The 13,667-nt window shown below is 37.4% G+C and overlaps 1 protein-coding gene across 1 annotated transcript; it reads left to right on the top strand.

The window, feature by feature from the left end:
* The first annotated feature begins 10,962 nt into the window (after positions 1–10,962).
* Positions 10,963–13,386, top strand: LOC131135961 (basic helix-loop-helix transcription factor scleraxis). The gene is made up of 2 exons (XM_058082397.2): positions 10,963–11,551; positions 12,860–13,386. Exons 1-2 carry the CDS (start codon positions 10,966–10,968, stop codon positions 12,895–12,897), a joined length of 624 nt encoding a protein of 207 aa, XP_057938380.2. The 5' UTR covers positions 10,963–10,965; the 3' UTR covers positions 12,898–13,386.
* Positions 13,387–13,667: the final 281 nt, after the last annotated feature.

Raw genomic sequence — 13,667 nt, 5'->3', positions numbered from 1 at the left:
CAGCCGCAACGGATTCAGTGTGAGCCCGTGGTAAGCAAACCGACTCTTTACTCACAGTACATTCATTCATTCATTTTCTACCGCTTTTCCTCACGAGGGTCGCGGGGGTGCTGGAGCCTATCCCACCTATCTTTGGGCGAGAGGCAGGGTACACCCTGGACTGGTCGCCAGCCAATCACAGGGCACATATAGACAAACAACCATTCACACTCACATTCATACCTATGGACAATTTGTAGTCACCAATTAACCTAGCATGTTTTTGGAATGTGGGAGGAAACCGGAGTAACCGGAGAAAACCCACGCATGCACGGGAAGAACATGCAAACTCCACACAGAGATGGCCAAGGGTGGAATTGAACCCGGGTCTCACAACAAAAAAGTTAACACACAACATGAGTGAACTAGTGTACTACTATTGTGTGTAACGAACAACTGCTAAGCGCTAACATGAAACATGTAATCTTTAGCAACTAATCAGAAAATGCTGCAAGACATGCTGGGAAGTCCAGCACCAACTCCCTCGGACGCTACGGATTGTTTACATGACAAACTACTGAAAATGGGAATGTGTTCCTTTGTGCCTTTAAAGAAAAAAACATCTTTACAAAGCAAAAGAATGGCCCTTTAAAGAAACTTTCACTATGTGAATGATATTTCAACTACTGTATTTTTTGGACTATAAGACTTGTGGCCTAACTGTGTTAGCTAGCAAAGAACTGCAAAGTCAACCACTAAAGACTGGCGATGGAAATGGGGGGTAATGGCTTCTGTTTCCAGAAACAGTTAGCTAATAAATTATGAACACAGTTGGACTAACACATCTTTATCAATAACACAACATATTGTACACCATGCGATAAATGTATGCAAACCAAGGCAACATTTTTTTGTCATTTTTGACATAAACTGAATAATACGCAGGCATGTGCTAACCGAGGTTCCACTTTTTAATTAACCTGTTTTTAAATGTTAATTCATTCTGACTGACAAGAACCAAGACGTAAACATTACCGTCGATGGCCGCAAGAGGGCGCTGTATGCTTGTGATGACAACAGTAATGTGGCATGAGATCGGGAGCTTGGTGAACTTGCTTGCTGGTCACTTGCTCGCTAATTGATAATTAAGCCTTTTCAGCCTCCCAGGTATGTTCATTACGCTATTGTATAGCTGAGTAACTGTTAATGTGTTGCATTAACATACTGGACACCTATTCAGCTGGTTGTTCTGTGTTGTGTAGTCCGATAACACCTGCCTTTCTACATTAAATGTACGTAAATTTTATGAAATCAATTTATAAATAAATTTGTTCCGCATTTTTTGACTGATGATGCCTATACAAATATATGAAGGCATATGCATAATGCGTAGGTATTAGAAGGACATTGTGTTTTCTTCTTCTTACTTTTTGTATCCTTCTCTGTTTCATTTTGACTTACTCATTACACCCACCCACCCGTCCACCTTCTTCTACTAAATGTTGAATCACAATGAATCATTGATTCTCATTTTTTGCTCATGGATGTTTTTTTTCCAGCTCCTGGGACTCTAATTTCCTGTTTCTGCTCCTGTCAACTGATTGATGTTTATGTTTAACAATCTGTTTCTATTTTCCACGATTTAGTTCTTTGCTCCTCCAATCCTCCTCTTTGTATACCCCCCCTCCCACTCCTCTATGGTCCTGCTTGCTATTGTCTTCATGAAATGTTCCAAGGTAGTGAAGGATAAAAAGGGGTTTATTTTTTGGCAGCGGTTGAACCAGTTAGAAAATGGTAACACCTCCAATATGCCCCTCTAAATCCAACACACACATCAGGTTGGAGGCTGTAAAGCCCGGGTTGATGAGCTGATTATCAGCTCTCAAAATTTCCATCTCATTTCCTATCATTCATTTTGGAAGCCATACTAGTACTACGGCATAGTTCACACTAGAGGTCGATATGTAAAGACACATGCCATGCCATGTGTTTTGTGAGTTAATAGGTCAACCATATTTGCATAGACTCCTAGAGCCGCTTTGTTCCGCTTACTGGAGCAAATACGAGGTGGAATCAGTTCAAACTTTTCTTTGGGATAAATTCAATTATACCTCAAAAGCAATGACCTTATTTCCTCCTTTATGAGAAAGATTTGAAGGAAGCAGGTTTTTACTTTGGTTTTTAGTATTTGTTCCAAAAAGTTAAACGAAAACCAAGACAATTGTTCTCACAGCTGATGTAAATTAAATTGATCCATTCCAGACACATGAAAATATGATCAAAAATACATTTTTTAGGGGATAATTATAGTTTTGCATGCAGAGAACAATTTGAAATGATTAAATGATGAATGGATGGAACTTATTGTTGATGTGGACTTCCCGTACATCCTAGTGAGATCGAATTCATTTGTATGTCTCACCTTCTTTATGGAATTGCTGGGACTCACAACTTTAACTATGCAGCAGTCACACTCAGAGAGTGTGACAGCATTGTGTCGGATGCTATTTTTGATAGCATTTGATTTCATGGAACGATACAGTACAGGGCTAGCGGACATTTGTTACCCAGAGTACTATACGAATCCTGAGGAAATGTTTTAACGTAAACCCAAATATAAGAATCCTGGTCAAATGTTTATGTTTTGTAATGTAACCAATACTTTGGGGATTACAATGTGCCCTATAAAGTTGCAAAAACCACCATTGGGTGTCCCCAGTTTTACAAGACTCCATCATGGCAAGCGTCAGAAGATGAACTGAACATGTTTTGCTTCTTCTTTGGCTTTTTGGCAAGACTCATTTTGGACATTTCCGGGGAAAACAGGGCATTTGGTCACCCTGGTGTTACTGCTATTCCACTTGGCATTTCATATTCAGTTGGTACTACTGTACTGTACTGTACTTAAACTGTAGTTAACCAGAAAGTGCCATCATCCCTCTGATTGGCTGACTCGGGTCAACATAAGCGGTTGTCGACATAACTCTTATTTTCAAATGTCTAAATAGACATCCTGGGGTTGAGGTCAGGGCTCTCAAATTTTCCCACATCAAACTCATCTAAACATGTTTTTGTGTAAACACTGGGGCACGGTGATGGGGGACTATGGGGTCCCATGACTGATTAGGTAGCTGACTATGGCATGAGTCAATATTTTGTAGTATTTTGTAGTATAGTATTTTTAGAATCGTACACAACATAAACACACATAGAGCAACCTTTATTCAAAAAAACTCACTCTAGCCTCATTGCTAATGCGTGTTGTCCAGTGGTATGTTATGGTGGCGGAGGGGCAATTGGGGGGGGGGCTCTCCCCCACTCCACTCATGGAAACCAGACGTTTAATTGTTCTCAGATGGTGAAGCGTTTGGTGCAAGATGCAAAGTGTGACTTAGCTGCGCTCTCAGGTCGGAGTCGTACAATATGCCAATAATTCAAAACGTGTGCACGTGTAAATGAGCGTGGCGGGACATCAGGCCGGGGGTTAGATAGTCGTCACATGGATAACATAGAACTTCTGGTGAGCGTGTTCATTTTTTTTTTAGGTGTTATTGACTGTTGGGCTGTCAGTCAAACATACGAGAATGTTCAGATGTTATCAACCATAAACATTAGCATTTACTGTATCTGCACCCTAGGCAAGATTTTAAATGGCGCCCCCCTCCATCTACAATTTACGTATGCTTACAAAAGAAATGTAATCACATTGTTGTTTTCATTTACTTTAATTTATCAGATAACAAGTCACCCAATTTACATGATTAACCAATTTTTAAGAAATACAATATAAATACCTGCAAAACAAAAATCTTGTGATTAAGTGAATAAATAATAATAAAACATCCGATATCCAAAAATTAAAATAACCGCACATTAACTCTTTGTATAAGCTGCATATACACTACACAATAACTACATGCCAAAATAAATAATCAAAAAACTATATACCAAAGCTACGTATATAAAATACCTACAATATACAAATATACAGTAATCCCTCATTTATTGCGGTTAATTGGTCCAATACCTGACAATGATAAGTGAATTTTTGCAAAGTCGACAAAAAATAAATGTTTTCGTACCTATTTCGTATGGTAATACTTTACCATTGCTGGACCAAGTGCACTCCTTTAAAAGTATTTCAATATTCACTATTGTTGTCTTAGTCAATTCAGGTATTTTCTATGCCGCTTATCGTCATTAGGGTCGCGGGGCTATGCGGAGCCTATCCTGGCTGACTTCAGGCAAGAGGTGGCGTACACCCCGGACTGGTCGATTTCAGGTATTTATTATAAGTCATTTGTCAAATGACTTACAAATGATCTAGTTTTCATTGCAAACAAATGACATGAACACAGCAACATCTTTTTGAGTTCCTTCAACTCCATCAGGTTACTTATTCACTGCAGGTATATAGTAGTGAGAATGTTATAATATCAATAGCAATCCACACCTTCTCCATGTTTCTCTTTGCTAAGTGTATCCACCCCAACATAGACACATGGCATCTGTCACCAGAATGGACACAATCATATACTGAGAAGAAAAGAGATGATTGGATTATCAGATAATCCCCCAGTTACCCATAGAGGACATTGAAGAAGCTCTCTGTTTGCATTCTTTGCTTTGTCTCTTTGGTCTGGCAGCACTCAACAATGTAATCACCATCTCAATCCCTTGTGCTCTATCCTCAATTCAGCTCCGGAAACTTTGTTCCATCGTCTCAATTTAGACACCATGTCCCATCCAGCGCTCAGCCTGTGAATGCAGATGAAGGCATTCCTATTCAGTGTGAAGTTCCATCTTGGACAGAGTCCTCAAGCAGAATGGCTGAACTGGCTGAAGTTTTGTTTCCTATTCAAATCTTTACTCTGAATCAAAATGAGAAGCACCTTGATGACCAACAAAGAGAGATGAGACCATGACGGAGATAGCAGCTGGTCCTTTGGAGCCTCTGCAATGACCTAAGACACCTTTGTGTGTATCAGTGTGTGCTTCTGTTCTGGTGAGTCCAGTGGAGCCTCGGTTTTCATAGGATTTGTTTTCTTGGTTATCATACAGCCAGTCGGCCTAAAAAAATAACAGCGGAATCGAATGCCCAAACAAAGCATCCAGCCATTGGTAACTCAGTCTGTGTGAATAATGCGTAGTGGTTCTTTGAGTTGAGACATTATAAACAGACTCCAGCCAAGGGAATCCTTTAATCATCTTTATTATGTTTGTGTGGGTGGTTTATTTGTTCATAGGACACACACAGAACAATGAAACACTTTTGTCTCCTTTTTTCCTCCTAATAAGCAGTGTTTGCTAGGCACTGATGAGGCATTTGAGAGCATTTCGTATTTCTGAGTGTGCTTTTTTTTAAAAATTAAGTATGGCTGCATTTCAGGAAAGACGATTCAGATAGCATCTGTTAACATCTGTTAACAGCAGAAGGAATGGTCTAACAGAAGCACATAACAGATAGTGAGAATAATGAATGTTTGTTCTTGCTGCTGAAGTTTACAATAAAGCCCAAGTGAGGAAGTATACAAATCTAAGAGTCCACTCTTTAAAGTTAAGTTTGTAAGGAACAGGAATGAAACCTCTTCCGTCCCCTCCCCACTTCCCTCCACGTATCACCATGTTCACTAACATGTCTTCAGTAAAGGTAAAAGTCATGTTAAATTCATCATTTATTTATTTTATGTTAAATAAATTATTTTATTTCTGTATTTTACTTTGTTTCCTGCATCTACGACTATAATTATTCTCAATAAAATATGTTTTGTGTTCATATTTGTGGATGTTTTGACTGGATTTATATGACTTCTTACGGGGAAAATTTATTCGGTTTTGGTACGAATCAGTTCTCAATCGATCTTTTAGAAGAGATTACTAATGTAGATGAAGGTTGCACTGTACTTTATTAAGGGTGTTTCATAAATCAGCTGGATTCATTGTGCTATTATTTTGCCAGAATTATTCAAATTTAAGCAACTGTCACATTATTGATTGTCAGAAGAAAAACACTTAAATGAACATTTAACTTTATTGAATTGTGCAATTATGCATGCTGGCTGCGCTGCAACCATTTAGCTTGGACCTCTGTAAGTGACAAGTTAAAGCTATTCTGATTCAGATGAATCTTGTTCGGAACATTTTTATTTTTATTTTTATTTTTATTTTTATTTTTATTTTTATTTTTATTTTTATTTTTATTTTTATTTTTATTTTTATTTTTATTTTTATTTTTATTTTTATTTTTATTTTTATTTTTAATGAAGTGTCCATTCACTCTTTTGGTACCATTACTTTTTATGTACCCCAGCCAAATGTGGGATCAAACCAAAACCTAGTGTGTGTATCGTTATTGTATCGTTATATAATCATATAGTCTACTAAGACTAGTGAAGGTCATTAGAATTAAACATCTTTGTCTTGATGAATGTAAGTGTTGAGTTCACGGTCAACTTATGATGTACACTTTACATGTGCACATGATGTAAATAACACCTGTTCTCCGTGGTATATATGCGGTTTTATCAAAGTGGGGGTCACATTCAACATTCAGCTTTTTTGCAAGCCCAGCGAGAGGGACTAGTGCCCCTGTAGGGGTGTTTGCTTTGGGCCCACTTTATACTCATGATGCTTTTAGCAGACCTGCGCCTGAAAAGCAGACAGGAATGAAAACAGTGCTGCTGCTTAGCTTTAAGAAGAAATTCTTTATATTTTATCATAGTCAACCTAAACTGTTGTGAGTGCAGGCAAATAACCTTTGCTGTGCTGGCACTGAATCAAGGCATTTCTCACATGTTTTTCATGTAGTTAGATAGCACTCAGACCACATACTAGTCAATAAAGTGCTGTAATACTAATGGTTCAGGTGACAATCTGAATCCCGATCTTTCGTATGGTCAAGGCTAACTTGTGCTCTGAGCTATCACTTCAATGTGCCGTGACACTCTGATGGCTGAGTGCGGATCAAAGAGCTGTTTGGGGCCTAAAGATTGCACTTGGCTGCTATGGATCTCTCACAGCTGCCAAGAAGGATCCCAGAGGCCCTCAGAAACACGATGATTATCATCCTTGTTCACAAACAAACTAGATGTGCATCACTGAACAGAACCCTGGAATGAATGTCTTTTGTTGCTAATGCAGTGAGGTCAAGAGGATTATACGTTTACACAGCATGCCTGTGTAAATGCAATTTGGAAATGCTACAAACGGTGAATAGATAATGGAGTGAAATCTCCTTGGTCTACATATGATGGTCTGTTTCTCCGAGTGTGAGTGTAAGTCAGAGCTTATACCTAGTACACCTAAGTCACTTACACTGTATACACAACACAATAAAAACATATAAAATACTATAATAGAAAAATTTAATACAAGACTAATAAATGAGGGACTCCTTATTTCCCCGAGGTTGTCTTGTACACTGGAAGGGTCGTTACAAAGGAGGGAGAGACAGGTTTATTACTTAGTTATCATTGTGCATTTATCACATGTTCAAAGATACTATTATCCTTCCTAATGTATCAATATTTCTTATATTTCTATTCATTAACAAAGCCAGGAGCAAGCAACGTGACGCCTGTGTAGAATTTTTAACAGTTTATTGTACAAAAGCAGCCCTCCTGAGCTGATGAATTGTGGCGCAAACAATGAGGAGAGGCAAGCTGTGACAGGCCAGTTCTGAGCGTCAGCTGGGAGGAAGATGGTTTTGGCAGTGAGGAGGCAGAAGGTTGTGACAGGGAGGAGGACCCGCCTTTCAATGGTCCGGTCTGTCTGCTGCTCTTCATCAATTTTACAAAGCATGCAAACGGGTAAAGAGCTTTTTAATGCGTTAAGCCTATTTAAAAATATATGATTTATAGAATGACAGCTGGGTTATTTGAACTTTTAATGACAAAATAGCTCCATTCAATTTAACAACATTTTTGTTTTCAACTTTTGGGATCAAAGTGCATTAAAGTACACATATATATATCACCCTGCGTGACTAAAAGCAACATATTTACATCTTATTAGGGGAATTATGGTAACATAATAACTTACTTTAAAGTGGTTAGCGTGTAGGCCACACAGTCAGAAGATGGGAAGACCTGGGTTCGATTCTCTCCCCATCTCTTGCTCAAAGACAGCTCGGATAGGCTCCAGCATACCCCATACCTCAATGAGAATTAGCAGTGTAGAAAATGGATGTATGGCCAATGAGTGCAATGATGGATTAATCTAGTGGATTCAGCTGTAGTGTTTTTTTTTACACAGAGAAATACCATCCATAGCTTAAATATGGATGGTATTTCTCAGTGTAAAAATAGATAATTATATATAATTCCTCCACTTTGGCCAATGAGTGCAATGATGGATTAATCTAGCGGATTCAGCTGTAGTTTTTTTTTTACACTGAGTAAATATGGATGGTATTTCTCAGTGTAAAAATAGATAATTATATATAATTCCTCAACTTGCACCATTTTTTACAATAAAAGAAAAGAATGAAAAGTGTAATGTTTTCAAAAATAAGTACAAATACTGTAGGAAGACAACAAAAAAGGAAAAATAAATAATACCTTCAAAATGCAATAAAAAGTGTAAATGCGTTACTAATAGTCATCAAATTAGTGTCGACAGAATCCAAGGAAAGGGCTTCAAAACAAAAACAAATGTAACTGAATACTTTGGGTATTAAACATATCTTTTCATGTGTTTATTTGAAACAGCAGAGAAGTTAGTGTCATGTAAGAAGAATGCTGGTGTAATTATACTTTATATTGTTCCATCATCATCTTTTCATTCATCACACGCCCACCGTCATTTCTTTCTTAATCACAATTATCAGACATCATTTGAAACGCCCAATTGTGTTTTTTATTGACACGAAACCACTTTAAACTTTGTCTACAATTAACTGACAAACCCACACAACAACCCACACAACGACTCTTCCCTTTATTTGTTCTTACTTCTCCTCACAAGTTTCACCTGTCTTTGTTTGAGTCAGCTGCTTCTGGTGGAAAAAGAGCTTAGTTTTTGTCTTTTTCTTTTTTTCAACAACAGCAAACAGATTTGCTGTAAATTAGCATTGTAGTGGACTTGGTCAAATGGGAAACACTTGTGAGCAAACATCCATCTTTGTTTAATTACACTTCATGCACACACAACCTCACATGCAGAATAAAGCATTTTATTTGCTGTAATGACTTTGAAATGTTTTCTATTTTACATATTTACAAGTCAATAGTGGGAAACATCATTTGTGTGTTGAAAGAACATGATTATGTGAAACATGTTAGCTTTTTCTGCATTTGGCCCCTTGAGCACTACAGAAATACTGTATATGGAGTATAGTTGATCCCTGCGTTTCACAGGGGTTACCTCCTGGGACAACCAGCAAATGGAAAAAATCAGTAATTGGGATGTCCATAAAATGTGTATTTTTGAGACATGCTCCCTCCTGCTGGCTTGACATTGGCATTCTCCCATTTTTCATCAACATTTGCAATAAAAGTGACTTATTGGCACTCACTATTATTTCAGTTCAAATATTTCAGTTTTCTTCTTAAATAACGCAATTTTTATTCCGTTAAGTTTTCTAATTCAAATTCAAATTTTCCAAAAATTTAAGTGTTATTTTTCCTAATATGAGGGCTTTTGTCACAATTCTAGGCTATTAATATGACATTATTTTTCCTCATAATGTTGCAAGTTCATTCTTGTAAAATTGCAACTTTTATTCTGAGTGTTTTGACTTTATTTTTGTATTTTCTTTTCCATTCTTGTTTTCATGTAAATTTGAATTATGTAATTCTTTATTTCCATATTATTTATCTTTAGTCTTGTACCTCTTTCTACAACTTTTTTCCAAAAATGTGAACTTTATTCATTGTTTTTCATAGTATTAGAATATTTTAAGAATGTATCTTTATTATTTATTTATTATTACTATATTATTTTTCATCATAACATTAACATGATTATCATAAAATACAATTTTTTTTCATTAGATTACAACTTTATTCTCTAAATACTTTCACTTTATTTTTTCAACATTACAGTTGATTTTTTTCTAATTTTTGCTTTTTAAATTTTTTGCCTGTTAGATGAATGTGCCAGGCACCAAAAACAATAATAATAAAAACAGCCATGTTCCACGAATGGCCCCTGGGCTGCACTTTGGACACCCCTATTTTAAGATGATCAAAGAGCATTGATGAAAAAAATAATAAAACAATTTAAAATATAAATTATATATATATATATATATATATATATATATATATATATTTAAAAGTTACCAAAAAATAACCGGTTAATGAAAGTGGGTTTTTTTGGTTCATTTTGGCAGGATTTTGTAGCTAAAGGCGGCAACCCAAATATTAGAAACACCTTTTAATGTGACATAATGCACTCGCAATAATTAACTTAGTCCACACCTAATATTCCTTTTTAAAGATGTTTTAAATGTTTTTTTCCGTTGTATGTAAATGAGGGTGAAGATTGATGTGTTTACATCACAGTTCGGTAGATAAAATGAATTACAGGAGATTTATAAATAGAACAAATGCAATATACTGAATGGATCCAACATATTAATGAATACAATAAATAAATACAGTAAATTAATGTATAAATAGATACAAACATCCATTCAGAGGCGCCTTATAATAAGCTGTAGTAAGTACGTAAATAGAAAGTAAGTGTTTTGTCAATATTAGCAGACTTCAGCAAGGGGGTGGGTGTGTGGGGGGGGGGATTCTATAATTGGACACGTGTTTTTCCTTCTTGTTGTCATCTGGAGATCAAGATCCTTTTGTAATTGCTTTTTTTAAATAGCGATATGCAAGGAGGGGTAAAGAGTTCTTAAGAGGCTCCTTTCAGACTTGAGAACAGAGCAGAAACATGGAGGCCCTGGAAGTATTTAATGTGCAGTTTGAGGCACCTCACCACTTGTCCACCATCAACAACAACCTCTCGCTGCAGCGGCAACATCTACATTGAATGATGGAGGACGTGCTGTTTGATTTAGAGCAAGATGGTGCCACAGATTTTGCCTTTTGGGGTCAGATGGACCAGAACATTCAGTTCCAAACTCAGCTGGACACGTTCCTGCTGGACTGCACAGCAGCCAGCGACCAGCTGTCCCCCTGGTCCTCCCTGGGCTGTCAGTCCATGTTCCCGGAGGCCCAGCTCACCTTCACGGACCTCGACGTGCAGTCCCCCGCCGCGGGGGTCTGTGTAGACACGGACGGTTTCTCCGTGGACGACTCCGTGGACGTGGCCAAGCGCCAAAGGGCGCGGAGGCTGGTGTCCCATCAGCCCTACAAGGTGCAGAGGCACGCCGCCAACATCCGGGAGAGAAAAAGGATGCTGAGCATCAATTCCGCCTTTGAGGAGCTCCGCTGTCACGTCCCGACCTTTCCTTACGAGAAGCGCCTGTCCAAGATAGACACCCTGAGGCTGGCCATCGCTTACATCGCCCTCCTCAGGGAGATCCTCATGTCGGGATGCGACCCCAAATCCTACGTGGATGAATGCATGAAGAACGGATACAAGAACCAAACCAACGCTATTTGGAACACCAGCGGTGAGCCTCTTAATATCATAAATATGTACAATACAATAAGAACTATACGGAAGTTATGCCTTTAAAATTAGCACTTTGATTAGAAAATGTTAAAAACTATTTACACAGGTTAATTGTTCATTATTTTATTATGAATTAACCTGCATTTAATTGTTGTGCCTGTCACTGTACATTGCTGGCATAAATTATTATAAATTATAAATTATTATTAATAATATATATATATATATATAATTATTATATATTATTATTATTATTATTATTATTATTATTATTATTATTATTATTATTATTATTATTATTATTATTATTATTATTATTATTATTATTATTATTATTATCATTATTATCATTATTATTATTATTATTATTATTATTATTATCACTATTATCACTATTATCATTGTTATTATTATTATTATATAAATATATTATTATATATAAAAACAGATAAAAAAGTTGCTTTCATACTTCAGCTTTAACACAAGCCAATGTTACCAAGCCAATGTTGAAATAATAAAAAGGCTTTTATAAACACAAACTTATCAGTATCATCAACTAAAAGGTCATACAATTACAAACAAAGGAGAAAATTGGCACTTGGCCAAGTTTAGAGCAGTGGTCCTCAATAGGTGGCCCACGGGATGCATAAGGACCTCAAAGCCTATCATTTTGCCCGCCAACCAAACCCCATGCAAATTATTAAACGGCCCATTGGCCTAATGTAATTGAGGGCCCCTGGTTTGGTAGCGTCATGAAACTTATATACCTTTAACCAAATCAGTTTTTCCCATACAAAAATCCAATTCATTTCTTCCAAAAAGTCAAACATGTTAACACAAGACATTTTTATAGTTTTACAATGACAGTTTTGCATGCAGAAACCAATTAAAATACATATAACTATATATTAATGATGAATGACAGGGATAAAGGAACATTTACGGTTGCTTCACTGTAAAGAAGTAAAGTCAACCGCTTATGCCTGACAAGATTTCCGTTTTCTGATTCCATGTAGCTTAGTTTTAGCTGCTTTATGTATTGCTGCTTTTCAGAGCAATTGCCATTTCAAGCAGTTTGCATTGTATTTGCTGCACACGTTCACTTCCAGGTGTGTTTCCTTAGTTTATCCATGCTCTTGTGTTCTTATTGCCTCCACCGACTTAACAAATTCTAGTCTGAAGTCTCTTCATGGGACCATTCAAGATGAAGTGGCCATTCTTGGGCCCATATAAAACTTGTTAAACAGTCATTAAAATGTATCAAAACTCATGTGTTTGTCCTGCTTTTGTGTCCCTCTGCCCCCAGATCTGACAGCCCGTCTCTCGTGGATAAAGTGGGATTAGTTCAGGAGCTTGGGGTACCCCGAATGGGGTTGATCTGCCTCCATGTCAAAGGCAGGCGGCCCGCTGACATGATGGACATCTGCAGACTTCTCACTGGGTTGCACACCTCAGGCTCTCTCAAGCCCCAAGCACTCCTTTCGCCTCCGTGTCTTTGAATATTCTAATTTATTGTTGACTGGTCATTGACAGCTGTTGCCAGTGGGGCAGGGGAGGGAAGAGCGTAGGCATTGTTTCCCCAAATGGATGGCACTTGTCACCTTGGAGAGAGGGGCGCACTGGCATGAAGCTGAATGACTTCCAGGGCTGCTGCATCCAGCGTTCAAGTGTTTTCCGCCCTCTCATTCACGAGTCTTCATGTCCATGTGTGAGAAAGAGCCTTGATATGTAAATGAGATGATGTGTTTTAGAATGTCAGGTGCAGTTTGCAAAGACACCGATATGGCTGCTTATGTACAGTTTGTTTGTTATTTATGTATTATTTATGTATTTATTGAGCTGCAGTCTTTGCTTATTTATGAAAACAAATGTCTATGTCGCTCGTGTGGTAATTTATTGTCTTTTAAGTGACAGAATTATGTTTTGCGTCTGCAGTTTTCTCTCATGATTTTGCATATTTGCAAATGCTGATACACTGACCAGAGATCACATTATGGCTGGTTGCACAACCTAATGTTATCCAATACAAGACCTGTATTAAAAATTCTGCCTTTACAAAAGAGGTCAGAGGGGTATCTATTTAACAATAGCTGTATGTTGCAGCCATTCTACAC

This window comes from Doryrhamphus excisus, linkage group LG12 (assembly GCF_037039965.1).
Source record: "Doryrhamphus excisus strain RoL-2023G ecotype Guam linkage group LG12, RoL_Dexc_Guam_v1.1, whole genome shotgun sequence".
Taxonomy (NCBI): domain Eukaryota; kingdom Metazoa; phylum Chordata; class Actinopteri; order Syngnathiformes; family Syngnathidae; genus Doryrhamphus; species Doryrhamphus excisus.
Note: the sequence above shows the minus strand (reverse complement) of the source record. Positions and strands in the feature narration are given on the sequence as shown.